At 47.8% G+C, this 24386-nt stretch overlaps 1 protein-coding gene across 1 annotated transcript in view; it reads left to right on the top strand.

Moving 5' to 3' along the window:
- The window catches only part of LOC147101480 (zinc-binding protein A33-like), a 150869-nt gene that overhangs the window by 50765 nt on the left and 75718 nt on the right, over nt 1-24386 (top strand). The window contains exons 4-5 of the mRNA XM_085966625.1: nt 11478-11573; nt 15059-15292. Coding sequence (XP_085822751.1) covers nt 11478-11573; nt 15059-15292 — 330 coding nt within the window. The remainder of the gene's footprint in view (nt 1-11477; nt 11574-15058; nt 15293-24386) is intronic.

Below are 24386 nucleotides of genomic sequence, written 5' to 3'. Positions count from 1 at the left end.
CTCGGGGTAATATTTTCTAGGGCGGTTCGGGAGGATTTAAACTAATTTGGCAGGGGGATGGGAACCTAGGTAGTGGAAAAGAGGGAAGTCATATGAAGTCAGAAATAGATGGTAGAAAGGTGAGAAGCAATAAGCAAAGGAGAGAAACACAAAGGGCCAAACTAATTCATAATGAGAGTGTGAAAAAAGCAAGCCTGAAGGCTTTGTATCTTAATGCCAGAAGCATTAGGAACAAGGTGGATGAATTAGTTGTGGAAATAGAGGTAAACAAGTATGATTTGATTGGGATTACAGAAACGTGGCTGCAGGGTGGGCAAGGCTGGGAACTTAACATCCAGGGATATACAATATTTAGGAAGGATCGGCAAAAAGGTAGGGGAGGTGGGGTAGCATTGCTGGTAAAGGAGGGGATTAATGCAATGGAAAGGAAGGATATTAACTCGGATGAAACGGAATCTGTATGGGTAGAAATGAGAAATAGCAAGGGGAGGAAAACGTTAGTGGGTGTGATATATAGGCCTCCAAATAGTAATATGGAGGTGAGGGAAGGCATAAAAAGGGAAATTAGAGAAGCGTGCGATAAGAGCACAGCTGTCATCATGGGTGACTTTAATTTACATATTGATTGGACTACCCAAATTAGTAAAAATTCTGAGGAGGAGGAATTCCTGGAATGTTTTTGGGACGGTTATCTGGACCAATATGTCGAGGAGCCGACTCGAGATCAGGCCATTTTAGACTGGGTATTGTGCAATGAGAAGGGACTTATCAGCAATCTTCTTGTACGAGGCCCCTTGGGTCAGAGCGATCATAACATGATCGAGCTCTCAGTCGAGATGGAGAGTGAGGAAATTGAATCAGAGACTAAGGTCCAGAACTTAAATAAAGGGAATTACGAGGGTATGAGACGGGAATTGGGTAAGATTGATTGGGTGGTGTTTCTGGGGGGATTGACAGTGGATAGACAATGGCAAGCATTCAAAGATAGAATGGAAGAATTCCAGAACATGTTTATACCGGTTTGGCATAAAAATAAACCTAAAAAGGTGACTCAACCGTGGATAACGAGGGAAATTAGGGACAGCATAAAATCAAAAAAAAGGGCATATCAACTGGCAAAAAAAAGCACCAGACTGGAAGATTGGGGGCAGTACAGGATACAGCAAAAGAGGACAAAGGGATTAATCAGGAAGGGGAAAATAGAATACGAAAGTAAACTTGCAGCAAACATAAAGACAGACTGCAAAAGCTTTTATCGGTATATCAGGAGGAAAAGACTGGTAAAATCCCAAGTCGGTCCCTTGCAGTCCGATTCGGGAGAATATATAATGGAGAATAAGGAAATGGCAGACCAATTAAACTCATACTTTGGTTCTGTATTCACAAAGGAGGACACAAATAACCTCCCAGGAATATCGGCAAACATAGGGACTAATGAGAGGGAGGAGCTGACAGAAATTTGTATCTCTAGGGATATGGTGTTGGGTAAGTTGAGGGGACTGAAGGCCGACAAATCCCCGGGGCCTGATAAACTACACCCTAGGGTACTTAAGGAGGTGGCCCTGGAGATAGCAGATGCTCTAAGGATCATCTTCCGGAACTCCATTGACTCGGGAACAGTACCCGTGGATTGGAGGGTAGCTAATGTTACCCCAATATTTAAAAAGGGGGGTAGAGAGAAAGCAGGGAATTATAGACCAGTAAGCCTTACATCGGTTGTGGGCAAAATGCTAGAGTCCATTATTAAGGATAAAATAGCGGAGCACTTGACAAATGGGGAAAGGATCGGACAGAGTCAACATGGATTTACAAAGGGTAAATCGTGTTTGACTAATCTGCTGGAATTTTTTGAGGAAGTAACTGGTAAAATAGATGGGGGAGAGCCAGTGGATGTGGTGTACCTTGACTTCCAGAAAGCCTTCGATAAGGTTCCACACAAAAGATTATCATGCAAAATTAAGGCTCATGGAATTGGGGGCAAAGTATTAACGTGGATAGAGAACTGGCTGGCGGATAGAAAACAGAGAGTTGGAATAAACGGCTCGTTTTCGGAGTGGCAGGCAGTGACCAGCGGGGTGCCGCAAGGATCTGTCCTGGGACCCCAGCTGTTCACAATATATATAAATGATCTGGATCAGGGAATTGGATGCAATATTTCCAAATTCGCTGACGACACTAAACTAGGAGGAGGGGTGGGCTCTGATGAGGATGTCAGGAGGCTACAGTGCAATTTGGACAGGTTGGGGGAATGGGCGGATACGTGGCAGATGCACTATAATGTGGATAAATGCGAGGTTATCCACTTTGGGGGTAAAAACAGGAGGGTAGATTATTATCTAAATGGCAATAGATTGGGAGATGGGGAAGTGCAGAGGGACCTGGGTGTTCTTGTGCACCAGTCACTGAAGGAGAGCATGCAGGTGCAACAGGCGATTAAGAAGGCAAATGGTATGTTGGCCTTCATATCAAGGGGGTTCGAGTATAGGAATAGGGATACCTTACTACAGCTGTACAAGGTGCTGGTGAGACCGCATCTGGAGTATTGTGTACAGTTTTGGTCGCCCCATCTGCGGAAGGATGTTCTTGCCATGGAAAGAGTGCAACGGCGATTCACCAGGCTGATACCTGGAATGGCGGGAATGACCTACGAAGAGAGATTAAATAGTTTGGGCTTGTACTCACTGGAGTTTAGAAGATTGAGAGGGGATCTCATCGAAACATATAAAATTATGGCAGGCCTGGACAGGCTGAATTCAGAGAGAATGTTTCCAATGGCCGGGGAGCACAGAACCAGGGGCCACAGTCTAAAAATAGCGGGCAAATCATTTAAAACAGAGATGAGGAAGAATTTCTTCACTCAAAGAGTGGTGAGCCTGTGGAATTCCCTGCCACAGAGGGCTGTGAAGGCTAATTCAATAAATATTTTCAAGAGAGAATTGGATATATTTCTGAAGGCTAAGGGGATTAAGGGTTACGGAGAAAAGGCGGGGACGGGGTACTGAACTGGTAAGATCAGCTATGATCTCAGACGAAGATCAGCCATGATCTCATTGAATGGCGGAGCAGGCTCGAAGGGCCGAATGGCCTACTCCTGTTCCTATCTCTATGTTTCTATGTTTCTATGTCATCCATTGATCTATCAACTCCCTCCAGGTGCTCATAGATCATATGGATAGTTTTGTGATACACTTCAGGAGCTGAGGCAATGCCAAATGGTAACCTTAGGAATCTGTATCTACCAAATGGACTGTTGAACGTGCACAGTCTTGAACTTGCCTCGTCCAGTTTCATCTGCCAAAATCCTGATGATGCATCTAACTTGCTGAAATACTTTGCATTTGCAAACTGTGACATGATTTCCTCACGTGTAGGAAGCTTGAAGTGCTCTCTCTTTATTGCTCTGTTTAGATCTCTTGGATCCAGGCAAATTCTGAGCTTTCCATTCTTTTTGTCCACAATGACGAGGGAACTCACCCACTCAGTTGGCTCATCTATCTTCTGAATCACATTCAGGCTTTCCATCCTGTCCAACTCTGCCTTCAGTTGCTTTTGAAGAGCAAACGGAACTTTTCTGCATGGATGTATGACCGTTGGCATACTTTTATCTACTCTGATCGTGTGTTCTCCTGGAAGGCAGCCTAGACCCTTAAATAGGTCGTTGTACTCTTTCATGAGTTCATCATAGACTGTCTCTCCTTCGCTTTCCACGAGGACTCTCTTTACCAGGTTCAGTCTCTCACAGGCTATTAAACCTAGTATGGCCTGCACATCCTTTGGCACCACGATTAATGCTAGCGTGTGCTCTCTTGCCTTGTGTGTCACTTTGACAATGCATCTTCCTTTCACTGGTATATCAATACCTGAGTATCCTGTCACTTTCACTTTTATTCCATGTATCTTTGGTCTGGGTCTAATTTTCTTAAAATCAGTCTCTGATATCACATTAACTTGTGCTCCAGTATCCAATTTAAATGGAATATGTATGTCATTCACTTTTAGTGTCAACATCCAGTCTCTTTTTTCTTTTTTGTTTTCAGACACAACATCTACATAGAACTCCTCTATCTCGCTTTCATCTACTGTATGGACCTTGCTTTGTTGCGCTTGGTTCTTACAGCAACGTGCATAATGGTTGTTTTTGTTGCAACTATTGCATGTTTTACCATATGCTGGACACTTTTTTGGTGTATGCTGTGTACCGCATCGACTACATGACTTTCGATTGTCCCTTTTGATGCGCTATCAATTACTCATAAAAGACTGAGAGTTAAGAGAGTAACTAAAGGCTTTTATTAGCAAAGAACAGAGCATGCCTCTCGTGGTTGACTGGGTTCCAAGAAGGCAGGGGGCTGCAGGTCAATCACCTTTATACCTGGGCCTGTGTGGGTGGAGCCAGCCGAGACATGTTGAGGCATGCATAGGTACAACAGTGTGTAACAACACAACAACAACAACAACAACAGTGGTTTACCACATTCACCCCTTGTTTAAAATTGAGTCCGGCGGGGTGAAGTGTACTAAAGGTTCGTGTAAGTAAGTCTATCAGGTGGCCTTGTATGCCGTCCTGATCGTCGTGGTGGCGGCGGTGATGGTGCAGCATCCAACGTTGAGTCTGGCGTCTCATTGAGTGGTTGGGTGGTCAATGACGGGTCCTGGGGCTGCGGCATGCCGTCTAGCGGGGTTGGGTTGTGGGTAGTGGTGGATGGCAATGGTAGTGTTTCAGGGGCACCCAAAGGTGCGAGATCTCGTGTGGGGGCTGTGTCCTCCCGCGCGTCCGGGTACGCTACGTAAGCGTACTGGGGGTAGGCGTGGGTAGTGGTGGATGGCGAGGGGGGTGTTTCGGGAGCACCCGAAGGTGCGAGGTCTCGTATGGAGACTGTGTCCTCCCGCCCGTCCGGGTACACCACGTAAGCATACTGAGGGTTGGCATGGAGGAGGCTCACCCTCTCGACCAGGGGGTCCCTCTTATGGAACCTCACCTGCTTCCGCAGTAGGACGGGTCCTGGAGAAGTCAGCCATGTTGGTAATGAGGTCCCCGATGTGGACTTCCTGGGGAAGGAGAACATTCTCTCGTGAGGGGTAGCATTGGTGGCTGTACAGAGCAGTGACCGAATGGAATGGAGCGCCGCAGGGAGGACTTCCTGCCAGCGAGAGGTCGGAAGGCCCTTAGATTTCAAGTTTAAAAGGACTGCCTCCCAGACCGTCGCATTCTCCCTTTCCACCTGGCCATTCCCCCGGGGGTTGTAGCTGGTGGTCCTGCTTGTAGCGATACCTCTTGAGAGCAGGTACTGCCGGAGTTCGTCGCTCATAAAGGATGAGCCCCTGTCGCTATGAATATAGCTAGGGAAACCGAACAAGGCGAAGAGGTCATTCAGACATTTAATGACCGTGGTACTGGTCATGTCTGAGCAAGGGATGGCAAACGGGAAACGGGAGTACTCATCAATTATGTTGAGGAAGTACACATTGCGGTCGGAGGAGGGGAGGGGCCCTTTAAAATCAACGCTCAGCCGTTCAAAGGGGCGCGTGGCTTTGATCAGGCTTGCTCTGTCTGGCCTATAAAAATGCGGTTTGCACTCGGCACAGATTTGGCAGTTCCTGGTCATGGTCCTGACCTCCTCGATGGAGTAGGGCAGGTTACGGGATTTGATGAAGTGAAAAAACCTGGTGACCCCCGGGTGGCAGAGGTCATTGTGGAGGGTCTTCAGTCTATCGACCTGCGCGTTGGCGCATGTACCACGTGATAGGGCATCTGGGGGCTCATTGAGTTTCCCGGGCCGGTACAAGATATCGTAATTGTAGGTGGAGAGTTCGATTCTCCACCTCAAGATCTTGTCGTTCTTGATTTTGCCCCTCTGCTTATTATTAAACATAAAAGCTACTGAACGCTGGTCAGTGAGCAGGGTAAATCGTTTTCCGGCCAGGTAATGCCTCCAATGTCGCACAGCTTCCACAATGGCCTGGGCCTCCTTTTCGACAGAGGAGTGTCGAATCTCGGGGCCCTGGAGGGTCCTTGAGAAAAAGGCCACGGGTCTCCCCGCCTGGTTAAGGGTTGCAGCTGGGGCAAAGTCGGATGCGTCGCTCTCCACTTGGAAAGGGATGGACTCATCCACTGCGTGCATTGTGGCCTTCGCAATATCTCCTTTTATGAGAGTGAAGGCTGCACAGGCCTCTGCTGTCAGGGGGAAGGAGGTGGACTTGATGAGGGGTCTGGCTTTGTCTGCATAGTTGGGCACCCACTGAGCATAGTACGAGAAAAACCCTAGGCATCTCTTCAGTGCTTTTTGGCAGTGGGGGAGGGGGAGCTCCATAAGGGGGCGCATCCTGTCGGGGTCGGGGCCGATGACTCCGTTCTCCACTACACAGCCAAGAATGGCAAGGCGCTTGGTACGAAACATACATTTGTCCTTGTTGTATGTTAGGTTCAGCCGCTGGGCCGTACGGAGGAATTTCTCTAGATTAACATCCTGGTCCTGCTGGTCGCGGCCGCAGATGGTGACGTTGTCTAGATAGGGGAAAGTGGCCTGGAGCGCGTTCTGGTCGACCATCTCCCGTTGGAAGACTGAAACCCCGTTGGTGACGCCGAAGGGAACTCTGAGGAAGTGGTAGAGGCAACCGTCAGCTTCAAAAGCTGTGTACTGGCGGTCCTCAGCCCTGATGGGGAGCTGGTGGTATGCCGACTTCAGATCAATCGTCGAGAACACCCGGTATTGTGCTATCTGATTGACGATGTCAGATATGCGGGGGAGTGGGTATGCATCTAGCTGGGTGTAGCGATTGATCGTCTGGCTGTAGTCAATAACTAGGCGCTGTTTCTCGCCAGTCTTCACTACCACCACTTGTGCTTGCCATGGGCTGGTGCTACTTTCAATAATCCCTTCCTTCAGGGGTCTTGCTACCTCGGGTTTAATGAAGCTCCTATCCCCGGCACTGTAACGCCTGCTTTTGGTAGCGATGGGCTTACAGTCGCGGGTGAGGTTAGCGAACAAGGAGGGGGGGGGGGACTTTAAGGGTGGAGAGGCTGCAAATGGTGCGCGGCGGGCGATTTAAAAGCTGCTGGCTGCAGACTGTGAGTGGGGGGAGGGGTCCATCGTACGCTAATGTGACACTCTTAAGGTTGCACTGAAAATCCAACCCCAGTAGAACGGCAGCGCAAAGATGGGGCAGGACCAGGAGTTTAAAATTTTTGTATTCTGTGCCCCTTACTGAAAGGGTCACTACACAGTAGCCACCGACGTCCGCTGACTGGGCTTTGGAAGCCATAGAGATCCGATGTCGCGTCGGCAGGACCGGGAGAGAGTAACTGCGCACCGTGTCGGGGTGGATAAAGCTTTCCGTGCTCCCGCTGTCAAAAAGGCAGGTAGTGGCGCGGCCGTTTACCTTAATGTCCATCATGGACCTGGACAGTTGATGAGGGAGAGATTGGTCCAGCGTCACGGAGGCCAGCGTATGGTCGAGCGAGTCGATGTGGTTGTCAGATGAGGCGATGGTTGAGTCCGGGTCCCCCATGGTTGAAGTTGGAGACGTCCGAGATGGCAGACAAAATGGCGGCGCCCATGGTCCCGATCCCCACGCGGCTGGGGGAGCCCAAGATGGCGGACAAGATGGCTGCCCCCACGGTTCGCACGCGGCGCTGCTGGCGTTAGCGGTTTTACCTTTGCAGGCGCTGACATAGTGTCCTTTCTTCCCGCAGCCGGAGCAGGTAGCGTTTCTCGCCGGGCAGCGTGCTCTGGGGTGTTTTGCCTGGCCACAAAAATAACATTTCTGTGCCTTGGACATCGCAGCAGCAGTTGAAGGTGGCGGTCCCATGACCCAAGGTTGTGGCGTCCACGTTGCGGAGCGGTTAGGGGAGAAGGCGTCCATATTCCTGTGGGCCGCGTCGAGCGAGAGCGCGAGGGACACTGCCTTTCTCAGGTCCATTTCTCCCTTTTCCAACAGTCTCTGCCGGGAGTAGTCGGACCTTAGACCCGCAACGAAAGCATCTCGGATCAGTCCCTCCGTGTGTGCTGCGGCTGATGCTTCTTTGCAATCGCAGTCTCAGCCGAGTATCCGTAGTGCCCGTAGGAAGGCCTCCACCGATTCCCCGGGCTGCTGTCTGCGGGATCTTAAGAGGTGCCGGGCATAGACCGTATTTACCGGGCGTGCGTATTGCCCTTTTAGCAGACCGATAGCCGCCGCGTAGGTCGTCGCGTCCTGGATTATTGTATAAACTTGGTGACTCACCTTTGAGGCCAGGATTTCCAACTTGTTTTCGTCCAGGGTCACAGTTGAGGCTTGCAGGTAGGCCTCGAAGCAACGCAGCCAATGCGCGAATTTGGTAGCCGAACCCGCTTCTTGGGGGTCTAGGCCCAGGCATGTTGGTCTGAGGGCTTGCAGCAGCTCCTGTTGCTCAGCGTTTGGTGCAGCAGCCTGCTGTTCAGCAAATGTCGACATTTTGTTTTTGCTAATAAAATTGATGCGCTATCGATTACTCATAAAAGACTGAGAGTTAAGAGAGTAACTAAAGGCTTTTATTAGCAAAGAACAGAGCATGCCTCTCGTGGTTGACTGGGTTCCAAGAAGGCAGGGGGCTGCAGGTCAATCACCTTTATACCTGGGCCTGTGTGGGTGGAGCCAGCCGAGACATGTTGAGGCATGCATAGGTACAACAGTGTGTAACAACACAACAACAACAACAACAACAGTGGTTTACCACACCTTTCAATCTTGTTCGCTGGCCACGCCTCTTTTTTCACATTGGCGCTCTTTTTGTTAAATGGTTTGTGTCCGTTCTTTCCCACTGCATCCACATTGCAGCTACTGTCACTGAACAGCTCCTTTGCCTGCGACTTCACAATCTCTGTAGCCCTACACAGTGCTATGGCTTTTCCCAGGTCTAGATTTTGCTCTCTTAGCAGTCTTTCCCTTCGACCATTATCTGGAATACCACACACCAGTCTGTCTTTTATCAGCGAGTCTGTCAGTCCCCCAAATTCACACATTTTGCTTCTGTTTCTCAGTTCAGTCACATACTGATCAATAGTCTCTCCCATTTTCTGTACACATGTGAAAAATCTGTGCCTCTCAAATGTCACGTTACATTTAGGTATGCAGTAGGCCTCAAACTGTTCCATTATTTTATCCAGCTTCATTTTGTCTCCATCAGCAGCAAATGTGAAGTTATTATACACCTCCAGCGCTTCATCACCCACGACATGTAAGAACACTGACGCTTTCATTTTATCACTTTTCTCGTCAGCTCCGATTGCCGCTAAATACAACTCCAAACGTTGTTTGAATCTCCTCCAATTTTCAGCCACATTACCTGTCAACTGAAGCTTCACCGGTGGGTGTAATCCTACCATTTTTCCACTTCGTTAGCTATTCTCCAATGGTAAGTAACGATGTTCTCTTTTGGCTTGCTAATATGTGGAGAGCTGATTTAACTTCAGATTTTTCCTCTTCATCTCTTTCAATCACTTCTGACACCATGTATCGATTTGTATTGTGGGTTCAATGACGACACATTCATGAAAGAGAATGACTTTTTATCTGAAGTATGTTCAACTCAGTTAACAGCATTACAGGAGACATCATGTTAGAGATCCATCTAAAACGAAACCAAAACTAAACTAAACTGCTTGTCTCTCACATGCCCTCTGTGGGTCAGGCATAAGTAATCAAACAGGCAAATATGCTGGTAAGGCATAAATAATCAAACAGGCAAATACCATCATTATTTGCTGATATCATTACACCACCGACCGTCATTCCACAACCGATTACATCTCATAAAGTGATGACCCTACAAATTGCACGTTCAATGCCCTCAGGCTGACCTCTCTGGTTGCCAAAGGTAGCTGCCACTTCTTGAATTCCCCCCACCCCAAAACATCACTGAACAAAGCAGAAGATAAAGTTCTGGGGGGTAGCTATAGAAGCAGAATAGGAGCGTGTGCTAGAACGGCTGCAAGGCAGCCCTTCAAACAGTGCATCAGGATATGGGCTTCACTGCATCCCTGTGTGACAGTGAGCGAGTGAGATGGGGGCGAAGGACATTACTTCACTTGAGCTTGGCCGAGGGTTTCAGCTTCAATCTCCCTGTGACAGAATGCATACCTGATACAAACTCCCTGATGCCAGGCTGATAAAAGTTATGGGGATCTTCAATAAGTTGTGCTCTCTTTCAGCTGTCTCCCCGCACTTATTGCGAGTGGGCCTCACATCCTCTACACAATCTGCAGCCTTTCAGTTTCCTGCCCCTACAGAGATCTCAAACCCTTTGCAGCCTTCCGGACTCAATATCGAGTTCAACAATTTCAGATCATAACCTCGGCCCCTATTACATTTTTACTTATATTTTTTATCCACCCCTTTGTTTTGGTTTTTCCCTCCCCCCCTTTCCTTTTTTTCTCTCTCCCACATGGCAGCTGTCTCCCATTCTCCCAGCACATTTCACACCTAATCTGAGCTGTCTTTTGTCTCCACTAGTCCGATCACCATCTCGTCTCGTTTTGAATACCTCTTAATGTCCCTTCACTTCTTTTGTTCTCTCCCAGCCTGGCCTTTCGATCTATTTCATTTCCTTTCCAGTTTTGAAGGGGGGTTAGACCCGGGGCGTCGACTCTAATTTCTCTCCACGGATGTTGCCTGGCCTGCTGAGTTTTTCCAGCATTTTCTGTTGTTATTCCAGCTTAAGCTTTACCCTGCCCAGCTTTACATGTATACAGAACACAAATTATTCATCTATATTTATACACAATGCCAGTCCTGCTCTGATCTCCCCTGACACAGTGAGAAGATCACGGAATTTGTCATTTTCCCAAACACTCTGTGATCCGCGTTCTCTTTGCACACCGACTTAAAGGTCAGCAGCATCGGGCCATCCTTCCTGCTTATTTGCTCTCTGTGGACAGCCTTTTCCTGCAGGTAGATGAATAGCGCTGAGATGTTAGAAGTTTGAAGGGCACAGATGTTGACATTTAAGTGTCCACCTTGCCCTGCAAGGTGCATGCGAGTAAATGACCATGCAGCGCGCACCTAGGCTTTGTTGGGAACTTGCCAGGTAAAGAGTGGAAGGAGTAAAAACTGAAGTCATTCTACTGCTCAGAGAATGGTGTCTAGTCTGCTAGACTAATAAATCCAACGAGAAATTGAAGAGACTTTAACCCAGAGAGTGGTTAGAATGTGAAACCTGCTACCACATGGAATAGTTGAGAACAGCATCGATGCATTTAAGGGGAAGATAAATAAGTACATGAGGGGGAAAGGAATAGAAGGATACACAGACAGGATTAGATGAAGTAGGTGGGAGGAGGCTCGTGTGGAGCATAAACACCGGCATAGACCAATTTCGATGTAATTCTATGTAACAAAAGATGGGGGCTTACAATTCCCATTGTGTGGCCTTGATGTGGATTCTTGGGACAGCCATTTGTATTTTGCCGATTATTTGCAGAGTGGTGAAAGTGTTACTAAGATGTAGGTCATTTTTTCAGCACGAACTGGCTGCAACCCTGGAATCATTGAAAAGAAAGCACAACCATCACCAAGTAATAAAGTCCAATTATGAGGAGAATCTGACGCAGTTGATGGTGCGTGAGTATTGAACGTGGCTGTGACCCCGCCCGTGAAATCAGTAGCATGTAATACCGATCACAGTCAGAAGGTAGGATGTTCCACTGCGCTCCTAGGAAGTTGGGCCAACTCTTGATCTTCTCAGACAGCGCCAATGTTGAAGCAGATCCCTTGTCTCAGAGACCAGTGTGCTGTGGTTCCCCTCAAGCCTTGCTGAGTTAATCTGCCTATCAATGCTCCATCCTACAGTTTCTGCGTTGATCTCTTTACCCGTTATATTGAATTAATTCTTACAAGCAGCACACGTTGAATGAGCACAGCAGGATTGGGAGTGTGTTGACAGCAACATGCTGTCACCATCAAAAAATATCTGGCAGAGAATTCAAGCTCATCCCTTTTACGAGCAATTAATTATCTTATTAGGTGTCCCTGGGGAAACCAGTGAAGGTTCCTGCTCCTGACTGCTAACTGGTGACTCGGACTAGAGAATGTGGATTAAATGTGGAGAACATGATGGAAATACTCCGCAGGTCGGGCAGCATTCGTGGAGAGAGAAGCAGAGTTAAAGTTTCAGGTCGATGACCTTTCAACAGTACTGGAAAAAGTTAGAGATGTAACAGATTTTAAGCAAGTGCAGCGGTAGAGGAAGGGGGAGGGGAGGAAAGAACAAACGGGAAGGTCTGTGATAGGGTGGAAGGCAGGAGAGATTAAATGACAAAAGGGATGATGGTGCAAGGCAAAATGGGGTGGTAATGAGACAAGTAAAGAAACAAAAGATGGGTCTAGAGGAGGTGTAAATGACAACAGAATCAGTACCAACAGCTGCAATCCAATAAAAATGGGGGCCGAGGTTATGATCTGAAATTGTTGAACTCTATGTTGAGTCCAGAAGGCTGTAAAGTGCCTCATCGAAAGATGGGGTGCTGTTCCTCGAGCTTCCGTTGAGTTTCATTGGAACAGTGCAGGAGGCCGAGGACGGAGGTCAGAGTGGGACTGGGCGGAGAATTAAAATGGGAAGTGACCGGAAGCGAGAGAGAATGTTGGGTGAGGGGACAAATAGGGGTTGGGTGCAACGCCATGATCGAGTAGCCTGTCAGCAGTTAGCAGTGAATGATCGGCCATGTAGGTCAGGTGCTGGAGGGCTGCTGGTGCCCAGGGTACTATACACCAGCATGATGCCGGACCCTCGGCTGCAAGGGTTAGGGTGCGATGGCTACTCTCAACTAACGCTGAAAGAAAAACAAAAAAGACTTGCATTTATATAGCACCTTTCATGAGCTCAGGACATCCCAAAGCGCTTTACAGCCAATGAAGTACTTTTGAAGTGTAGTCACTGTTGTAATGCAGGGAAATGCAGCAGCCAATTTGCGCACAGCAAGATCCCACAAATAGCAATGTGTTCATGATCAGATAATCTGCTTTAGTGATGTTGGTTGAGACATAAATATTGGCCGGGACACCGGAGAGAACTCCCCTGCTCTTCTACAAAATAGTGCAATAGGATCTTTTACGTCCCACCTAAGAGAGGAGACAGAGCCTTGGCTAAATGTCTCATCTGAAGGACAGTACCTCCAGACAGTGCAGCACTCCACTGGAGTGTCAGTCTGGATTTTATGCTCAAGTCTCTGGAGTGGGACTTGAACCCACATTCTGCTGACCCAGAGGCTAGACGTGCTACTACTGCGCCATGGCCGACACCTTCACGTGTGTTAACAGGGTCTCCACCATACCTCCGGCGCAGTCAGTGTGGAGCCATAGAGGGAGAGATTCGGTATCGCCCAGTTTGGGGCGTAATTATTGGCTGGGCGCAAAGTTTAGCGCCTGGCGCTAATTATCGCCTCCGACTGCAAACTTGGCTTCTATCGCCTCGGAGGTGATTGGAGCGCTAAATCAAGCGCTACACACCTCTCTATTTCAAGGCGTACACTTCCTGCCTTTTCTTGTCGGCAAAATTTTTGGTTTTAACGCTGTCCTGAGGAGTTTTGGCCCTCAGCACCACTATTGAGGTTCCTAAGCGCCGAGCTCTTTCCCTGGGCCTATCCATTAGTGCTTACAACACAATTGTTTTTGAGGTTCCCTCCAGGCCGAGATTCAAGGCTGCAATGAGTAGGGTGTGGTTGGTCAGCAAGGTGGCCCCTCCCTTTAAGAGCTGGATGGCGCCAGTGTGTCTGGCTTCCACGGTAACGGACATCGCCTGAGCTTCGGTAGCGTTCTGAGGTAGCGCCTGAAGTTTACGCCTTAAGAGAGGTGTGTAGCGCCTGATTTAGCGCTCAAATCACCTCCAGGGGCGATAGAGGCGAATTTTGCGCTGAACTTTGCGCCCGGCCGATATTAGCGCCCCAAAATGGGCAATACTGAATTTTTCCCCTAAATGTTTTTATTTTATTTTTAATTCACTCTCAGGTGATGGGCATTTTTGGCAAGGCCAACATTTATTAATGACAGTCCAATAGTTTCATGGTCACTTTTACTGATACCAGCTTTTTATTTCCAGATTTTTTTTTGAACTAAATGCAAATTCTCAAACTGCCCTGGTTGGATTTGAACTCACAGTTCTCAGGATTACTGGTCCAGTAACATAAACACGACACGACCGTACTCCTGAAGGTCATACATGAATGAGGCCATTGGATTTCAGTTTTCACAGAAGAATAATCAGATCCCAAAACACTATTGAAAATCCTTTAATACAATGTATGAATGAGCTTAGTCAACCTCCTGAAGCAGTGACCTTGGCCAGAGTCCTTTTCTTTGGGACTGTTTCTCAGTTGTAGGTGGTGGTTTTCCGGGTTTTGTAGGTTGGCCTGGACGTCTCATGTTTGTCTTGCTGGCAATAAACATGAATTGAACAAATCACTGTCTCCACACCATGGGACACAGAGGTAAGCGGAACCAGGCCTTTGCAGTAGGGTTGCCAATCCCTCCGGGATTGCCCTGGAGCCTCCAGGAATTGAAGATTAAACCCCGGGACACTGCAGCGAGCAACACCCGGGAGAAAGATCACAGGGGCATTAAAGATAGTGTTTTAAAAAAACATTTATTTGAAAACTTTTGTTTGTTAGTTGTAAAAGGTTGACCTGGGGGAAAAGGCTGTTTGATTGACAGTCAAGAGTCATCCAATCGGGTAATGAAGAGTCTATTCGCTTTCCAATTGGCTGTGGGAAGGTGGGCGACCAATGGCAGCAGTGTGGGGGCGGGGTGATTGGAGGCAGGAGGTCATGTGATGACACCTCCAGGAATATGGCCAACCAGTGCTGCCAAACCTATTTTGCACCCACTTTACGTTTTCATCATTTTAAGGCGGACCAATCAAAACCCAGGTGCAAAGTGGGGGAGCGGCAACCTTAAGCCGACTGGAGAATGTTGTACCAGAGGCTGAGGTGTCTCTTTTCTCCTTCTATCCTGCTCACTCACTCTTGCCCTCCCTCCTTCACTCAGCCTCCTGCTCCCTCCTCCTCCACCTTGCCATTTCAACACTGTGTGTTGTGGTTACTTTCTCCAGGATGAAATATCATTGACAGAGCAGCACATCGGGAGGGTCTTTGTGCGTCTTCATGAGTTCCTGAGAATGGAAGAGGAGAATATTATGCAGGAACTCCACAATGACGCCTGGCAGCGCTTCACGGTGCTGGAAGAAATCATTATGCAGCTGACCTTCGAATCTACTTCATTATCAGATTCTATTCAAACAGTCAGTGAGGACCTTATTCAAGAAGACGCCATACTATTCCTAATGGTTAAGTATTTTACAGCTTAGTCACACACATTGGCAGCCATCCATTTATTCAACCACACCCCCGCCACAGTACCACCAATTGCTCGGCTTGAATGTTAAATTGGTTGCTGCTTGAATCTGTTGTGAGAAACAGGACGACACTTGTGATGTTTTTGCCTCTCTTGGCCCCAAATTCAGTCACGGTGTCAGGGAAGTGACAAATGGAAGTTGGGCATATCTCCACATGGGGGGTGGGGGGTGCGGGCGGGGGGGATGAATTTACTAACAAGTCATGTCTCATACACCTCAAACATCCAGCTCCAAAAATACTGCAGAGCCTAGGAAGGAAGTCATCTGCCCTACACCCAGCCCTACACTACACCAGTCTGTTGTGAACACTACACCAGTCTCTCGTGAACACTACACCAGTCTGTTGTGAACACAACACCAGTCTGTCGTGAACACAACACCAGTCTGTTGTGAACTCTACACCAGTCTGTTGTAAACACTACACCAGTCTGTTGTGAACTCTACACTAGTCAGTTGTGACCTCTACAACACTCTGTTGTGAACACTACACAAATCTGTTGTGAATTCTACACCATTCTGTTGTGAACACTACACCAGTCTGTTGTGAACACAACACCAGTCTGTCGTGAACACTACACCAGTCTGTTGTGAACTCTACACCAGTTTGTTGTGAACACTACACCACTCTGTTGTGAACTCTACACCAGTGTGTTGTGAATTCTACATCAGTCTGTCGTAAACACTACATTAGTCTGTTGAGAACTCTACACCAGTCTGTTGTGAATTCTACACCAGTGTGTTGTGAATTCTACACCAGTCTGTCGTGAATACTACATCAGTCTGTTATGAACTCTACAACAGTCTGTTGTGAATTCTACACATGTCTGTTGTGAACATGACAACAGTCTGTCGTGAACACTACACCAGTCTTATGAATTCTACACCAGTCTGTCGTGAACACTACACCAGTCTGTCGTGAACACTACACCAGACTGTTGTGAACACTGCACCAGCCTGTTGTGAATTCTACACCAGTGTGTTGTGAACTCTACACCAGCCGGTCAGGAACGCTACACAAGTCTGTTGTGAACACTACACCAGTCTGTCGTGAACTTTACCCCAGTCTGTTGTGAACACTACACCAGTCTGTTGTGAACTCTACACCAGTCTGTCGTGAAAACTACACCAGTCTGTTGTGAACTCTACATCAGTCTGTGGTGAACACTACACCAGTCTGTGGTGAACACTACACCAGTCTGTCGTGAACTTTACCCCAGTCTGTTGTGAACACTACACCAGTCTGTTGTGAACTCTGCACCAGTCTGTCGTGAACACTACACCAGTCTGTTGTGAACTCTACATCAGTCTGTGGTGAACACTACACCAGTCTGTTGTGAACACTACAGTCTGTTGTCAACACTACACCAGTCTGTCGTGAACTCTACACCAGTCTGTCATGAACACTACACCAGTCTGTTGTGAGCCCTACACCAATCTGTTGTAAACACTACACCAGCCTGTCGTGAACGCTACACCAGTCTGTCGTGAACACTACACCAGTCTGTTGTGATCTCTACACCAGCCGGTCGTGAACTCTACACCAGTCTGTTGTGAACACTACACCAGTCTGTCGTGAACTCAACCCCAGCCTGTCGTGAACTCTTCCCCAGTCTGTTGTGAACTCTACACCAGTCTGTGGTAAACTCTACACCAGTCTGTTGTGAACACTACACCAGTCTGTGGTGAACTCTACACCAGTCTGTTGTGAACACTACACCAGTCTGTTGTGAACATTACACCAGTCTGTGGTGAACTCTACACCAGCCTGTTGTGAACACTACACCAGTCTGTTGTGAACACTACACCAGTCTGTGGTGAACTCTACACCAGTCTGTTGTGAACACTACACCAGTCTGTTGTGAACACAACACCAGTCTGTTGTGAACTCTGCACCAGTGTGTTATGAATTCTACACCAGTCTGTTGTGAACTCCACACCAATCTATCGTGAACACTACACAAGTCTGTTGTGAACTCTGCACCAGTCTGTTGTGAACACTACACAAGTCTGTTGTGAATTCTACAGCAGTCTGTTGTCAACACTACACCAGTCTGTCGCGAACACTACACCAGTCTCTCGTGAACTCGACACCAATCTCTCATGAACTCTACCCAGCCTGTCGTGAACACTACATCAGTCTGTTGTGAACACTACACCAGTCTGTTGTGAACACAACACCAGTCTGTCATGAACACTACACCAGTCTGTTGTGAGCCCTACACCAGCCTGTTGTGAGCCCTACACCAGCCTGTTGTGAACACTACACCAGTCTGTCATGAACACTACACCAGTCTGTTGTGAGCCCTACACCAGCATGTCATGAACACTACACCAGCCTGTTGTGAACTCTACACCAGTCTGTCATGAACACTACACCAGTCTGTCATGAACACTACACCAGCCTGTTGTGAACACTACACCAGCCTGTTGTGAACTCTACACCAGTCTGTCGTGAACACTACACCAGTCTGTTGTGAACACCACACCAGTCTGTCGTGATCTCTACCCGAGCCTGTCGTGAACTCTACCCCAGTCTGTTGTGAACACAACACCAGTCTGTTGTGAACACCACACCAGTCTGTCGTGCTCTCTACCCCAGCCTGTCGTGAACTCTACCCCAGTCTGTTGTGAGCCCTACACCAGTCTGTTGTGAACACTACACCAGTCTGATGTGAACACTATACCAGTCTGCTGTGAACAGTACACCAGTCTCTTGTGAACACTACACCAGTCTGCTGTGAACAGTACACCAGTCTGTTGTGAACACTACACCAGTCTGTTGTGAACACTACACCAGTCTGCTGTGAACAGTACACCAGTCTGTTGTGAACACTACACCAGTCTGTTGTGAACTCTGCACCAGTGTGTTGTGAATTCTACACCAGTCTGTTGTGAACTCCACACCAGTCTGTTGTGACCACTACACCAGTCTGTCGTGAACTCTACACCAGTCTGTTGTGAACACTACACCAGTCTGTTGTGAACACTACACCAGCCTGTTGTGAACTCTGCACCAGTCTGTTGTGAACACTACACCAGTCTGTTGTGAACTCTGCACCAGTCTGTTGTGAACTCTACCCAGCCTGTCGTGAACTCTGCACCAGTCTGTTGTGAACACTACACCAGCCTGTTGTGAACTCTACACCAGACTGTTGTGAACCCTACACCAGTCTGTTGTGAACATTACACCAGTCTGTTGTGAACTCTACACCAGTCTGTTGTGAACATTACACCAGTCTGTTGTGAACACTACACCAGTCTGTTGTGAACTCTACACCAGTCTGTTGTAAACACTACACCAGTCTGTTGTGAACACTACACCAGTCTGTTGTGAACACTACACCACTCTGTTGTGAACTCTACACCAGTCTGTTGTGAACACTACACCAGCCTATCATGAACTCTACACGAGTCTGTCGTGAACTCTACACCAGTCTGTTGTGAACATTACACCAGTCTGTCGTGAACACTACACCAGTCTGTTGTGAACACTACACCAGTCTGTTGTGAACACTACACCAGCCTATCATGAACTCTACACGAGTCTGTCGTGAACTCTACACCAGTCTCTTGTGAACATTACACCAGTCTGTCGTGAACACTACACCAGTCTGTTGTGAACACTACACCAGTCTGTTGTGAACACTACACCAGTCTGTTGTGAACTCTACACCAGTCTGTCGTGAACACTACACCAGTCTGTTGTGAACCCTACACCAGCCTGTTGTGAACACTACACCAGTCTGTCGTGAACACTACACCAGTCTGTCATGAACACTACACCAGTCTGTTGTGAACACTACACCAGTCTGTTGTGAACTCTACACCAGTCTGTCGTGAACACTACACCAGTCTGTTGTGAACCCTACACCAGCCTGTTGTGAACACTACACCAGTCTGTTGTGAACACTACACCAGTCTGTCATGAACACTACACCAGTCTGTTGTGAGCCCTACACCAGTCTGTCGTGAATACTACACCAGCCTGTCGTGAACGCTACACCAGTCTGTTGTGAACATTACACCAGTCTGTTGTGAACACTACACCAGCCTGTCGTGAACGCTACACCTTTCTGTCGTGAACTCTACACCAGTCTGTCGTGATCTCTACCCCAGCCTGTTGTGAGCTCTACCCCAGTCTGTTGTGAACACTACCCCAGTCTGTTGTGAACACTACACCAGTCTGTTGTGAACTCTACACCTGTCTGTTGTGAACTCTACACCTGTCTGTTGTGAACACTGTTAAGTCTGTGTGTTCTAGTTGTATTTAAGATTAATTACTGACACAGACTACAAGAATAACGTTTCAACAGGTCTTTACTAGTTGGAGGTCAGGGCTATACTAACAGCAATATCACTACACAGTACTTATATACCGGTGGTCACCACTGGTATTACGTATACAGCAGCCAGAGAAAGTAGTACATCTCTTAAGGTGGAACAGGCTTAAGTTCTCTTAAGGTGGAACAGGTTACATACACCACAATCCTCCCTTTTTAGCTTAACAGTCATATCCCCATTTAACATAACATAATAACATATATACATATATAACTTCAGGTATAAACAGTTCAAAGGTTCAGTCTCTCAGGAGGCCATCTGATTCGGGTTGGATAACGCCTTTCAGTGGTCTCTGATTCTTGTTGCTGAGGTGACTCCTCTAGTTGGTTTCCTATGTATTGGACGTCATCATCAGGTACATTCCCTGCCGAGGTAGATGCTTCAGGTTCATTAACGTCTTCCACAGTTGTCTCTGTCGCAACCATGGGTTCGACCCTTGCTCTCGATTCTACCAGTTGATCCGCATGACGCCTTATCACATTGTTACCAATATCTACTGTGTACATCAGAGGTCCTTGTCTGGCCCGAATTGTTCCGGACTGCCATTTTTCGTTTCCATAGTCCCTTGCCAACACTGGTTGTCCTACTTCGAAACTTCGAGTGGTCTTGTTATTAATATGCCGGAACTGTTTGTTTTCCACTTCCCTCCGCACATTTGGTTTTAACAAGTCCAACCTGGACCGCAACCTCCTGTATAAAACATCATGGCAGGACTTTGGTTAGTTACTGCATGAGCGGCGTTTCGATATGCCATTAGGAAATTGTCCACCTTGTGTTGTAGCGGAATCTGATCATCGTTCATGGCCTTTATTGCCTTTTTGAATGTTTGGACAAATCTCTCGGCTAACCCGTTTGTCGCCGGATGATATGGGGCAGAGGTATAATGTTTCACCCCATTCTTCTTTAAGAATTTTTGGAATTCTTCCGACACGAACTGTGGTCCGTTGTCTGAACATATCTGTTCTGGCAATCCGTTCCTTGCGAATATTGTTCTTAACACCGCAATTGTCTTTTCTGAAGTAGTGGTATTCATCTTGATCACTTCTGGCCATTTGGAATGTGCGTCCACCGCAATTAGGAACATGGAGTCCATGAATGGACCAGCAAAGTCAATATGTACGCGTTGCCATGGGGCTGAAGGCCATTCCCATGGGTGTAGCGGAGCGATCGGAGGTGCATTTTGCACTTTTTGGCACCCAGCGCAGCTTTTTGTCAACTCCTCTATCTGTTGGTCAATACCCGGCCACCCTAGCAAGACTTTTCATCTTAACTCCCCCCAGATGACCTTCATGCAGTTCCTTTAGAACTCTTTCCCTTAACTTGGGAGGAATAATCACTCTTGTCCCGTACATCAAAGTACCATGGCAGACGGACAGCTGGTCTCGCCTTGCCGAGAATGCCAGTAACAGAGATCACCATGTGTTGGCCATCCTTTCACTGTCACCTCGTAGACTCGGGACAGTGTCGGGTCGTTCCTGGTTTCTCTTTCAATACTTGCATTGGTGACTGGTAAACACTCGATGACGGTCGAATGAAATAACTCAACAGGGTCAACTTTCGTCGTCTCTTCTTCAGGTAGTGGCAGGCGCGACAGCCCATCAGCATTGTCATGCTGCTTTGTACCTTTGAATTCTATTTGATATTGATATGCCCCTAGGAAAAGGGACCATCTCTGGAGTCTCTGTGCTGTCATCACCGAAACACCCTTCTTAGGGTTAAAAATGGATACCAACGGCTGATGGTCTGTCAGAAGTGTGAATTTTTGGCCCTGCAGGTAATGATTAAACTTCTTCACTCCCCATACAAGGCTGAGAGCCTCCCTATCGATCTGCGCATAGTTGCGCTCAGCGGAGGTCAATGATCTGGATGCAAACGCGACTGGCCTTTCCGTGCCACTTGGCAACTTGTGTGAGAGTACTGCCCCAATACCATATGGAGAAGCATCACAAGCCAACCGAATAGGCAGTGTTGGGTTGAAGTGAGCCAACACTTCCTCTGAGGTGATCAATTCTTTGCTTTTGCGAAATGCCTTCTTACAGTTTTCGCTCCATTCCCATGGTACCCCCTTCTGTAAAAGAGCGTTCAGCGGGTGCAGTACCGTGGATAGATTCGGTAGAAACTTAAGGTAATAGTTAATCAATCCTGGAAACGACCTTAACTGAGAGACATTATCCGGAGCGGGAGCCTTTACAACTGCCTCTATCTTGTCAGGAGACTTATGAAGCCCCTCCCAGTCAATGACATGACCACAGTACGAGATCCGCTTCTGAAAGAACTCACATTTCTACCGATTAACTCGAAGTCCATACTCTTTCAGTCTGTTGAGCACCAGTTCCAAGTTTGCGAGGTGTTCTTCATCACCATCTCCTGTAATCAGAATATCGTCCAGGTAACATTGTGTGCCTGGAATTCCCTGTAATACCTGCTCCATGGCCCTCTGCCAAATTGCTGGAGCCGATGCCACTCCAAAAACCAGCCTATTATACCGGTACAAACCTCTATGCGTGTTGATCGTGAGGTACTGGCGTGACTCTTCTTCAACCTCCATCTGCAAGTACGCCTGCGCCAGGTCTATCTTGGTGAAGTGTTTCCCGCCAGACAACGAAGCAAAAATATCCTCAATCCGCGGAAGTGGATACTGCACCGTGTGAAGCACCGGATTAACGGTGATCTTGAAGTCTCCACAGATGCGAACCTTCCCTGGTTCTCCTGGCTTGTTGCTCGAAGGACGTTTCATAACGGGAACAATGGGCGTAGCCCACTCACTCCAATCTACCTTAGACAGTACACCTGAACGTTCTAGCGCTTCCAGTTCCGCTTCTACAGCAGGTCGTATTGCATAGGGTACCGGTCTGGCTTTGAAAAATTTTGGGTGTGCATGTTCATCAATCTTGATGTTTGCCGTAATTCCTCTCAGTGTTCCCAGTCCCTGCTGGAACACCTCTTTAGCATCATCCAATATTCTGGACAATCGTTTAGGTTTGACATCTGTTTCCCCGGAATCTACCGTTAGTGCCTTTAAGGAGTGCCAGTCCATATTCATTTTCCTAATCCACTCCCGTCCCAGTAGTGGTGGACCTCCTTCAGGTAGCACATATAAGTCCATTACTTGGCTTTCTTTGCCCTTGTGGACCACTTTTACCTCTATCTTTCCGATGAGGTACACTCTTTGCCCCGTGTATGTTTTCAATATAATCTCCGTATCCCGTAGGGGAATATGTTGGAATAACCTTTTGTAATCTTTCTTATTCATGACCGTCAATGCCGATCCAGTGTCCAATTCCATCTTTACTTGGACTCCTGCTATCTGAAGTGTGGCCCAAATTGTCTGGAGATCTGCATCCTTACCAACGTTGTGTACTCTTAAGCTACCCAGTTCATTACTGCTGGCGTCTGAATCTGACTTCTGTTCGTTCGAACTGTTCTTTGTCACCTTGTGTACCTTTATGTATTTTCCTTGTGGTGACTTTTTGTTGCTGGTCTTCTTTCCTGACCGGCATACTTTAGCTATGTGGCCAAGCCTGCCACACGTTCTGCATTCTTGGTTTTTAAACCAACACTGGTTCTGATCGTGCGTTGTCTTTCTACAACGATAACATTTTACAGTACTCAAAACCAATTGATTTGTACTGAGTTCCGGTGACCGTAGCTGCATTACTGCCGTGCCTCTCGCTGCGGCTTCGTGTGATGCTGCCATAGTGACCGCTTTCTCAAGCGTCAGCTCATTCTCCTCGAGCAGTCGCTTTTGTGTATCTTCTTTTAATAATCCACACACAAATTTATCTCTTAGCGCATCTGTTAGTCCGTTCCAAACTGACAGTACTTTGCTAGCTTACGCAATTCCATTAAATATTCAGCATTGCTTTCATCTTTCAGCTGCTTTCTGCTGTAAAATTTAAATCGTTCCGCTAGCATCAGCGGCGTGGGGTTTAGATGATTTCTCAGGACAGTAACAATCTCCTCGAACGTCTTCTCCGCCGGTTCATCTGGTGATAAAAGGTGTTTCAATTGCCCGTATGTCTTCGCACCCATTAAGTTTAATAAAGTTAGTGCTTTCTCATCATCTGGGATTTTATTTGCTTTACAATAATTTTGTATGCGTTCTACATATGTGGCCCAATCTTCGATGTCGCTATCAAAGGTATTAATGTTCCCATGTTTAGGCATCGTTGCAATTTTTTTTTTTTTTAGTGATTTCCCTTTTTCCAAGATGGCGGCTTCCCGCTCTTGTCTTCATCCTCCGCCTACAAAATGGCGGTTTCCCGCACTTGGCGGTCTTTCCCGCGCTCGCCTTCTTCACCCGCTGGCTGCAATGGCGTTTGGCGTGCCGCTGCTGCTCCCCTTTCCCAGCGGTTAGTAACTCCCCCGACGCTGTCTCCGCTTCACCGTGGCTCCCTCGGGCATCACGTTTCCCCGATGTCGCGCCTCGCAGCCCTTCTTGCAGCCCGGTTATTAGCACCGGCTGCATTCGCCTTCACCGCGGCTCTCGCGCCTTCAGTCGCCCCAGACGCTGCGCCTTTTTGGCCCGAATGCGGCCCAGCCCTTATCACCAGCCGCGATTGATGTCCCCGCGCTGCGCCTTTCGGCCCGAATGCGGCCCGGCCCTTATCTCCGGTCGCGATCGATCTCACCGCCCTTATTCCTCCGTCTTCCCTCCCCGTCTGTACAGCCAACGCGGCCAACT

The sequence above is a fragment of the Somniosus microcephalus genome, chromosome 24 (genome assembly GCF_052327205.1).
Source record: "Somniosus microcephalus isolate GS21.2 chromosome 24, FLI_Smic_1.0, whole genome shotgun sequence".
In the NCBI taxonomy this organism is placed as follows: Eukaryota; Metazoa; Chordata; class Chondrichthyes; order Squaliformes; family Somniosidae; genus Somniosus; species Somniosus microcephalus.
This window is presented reverse-complemented; position numbering and strand designations above follow the sequence as displayed.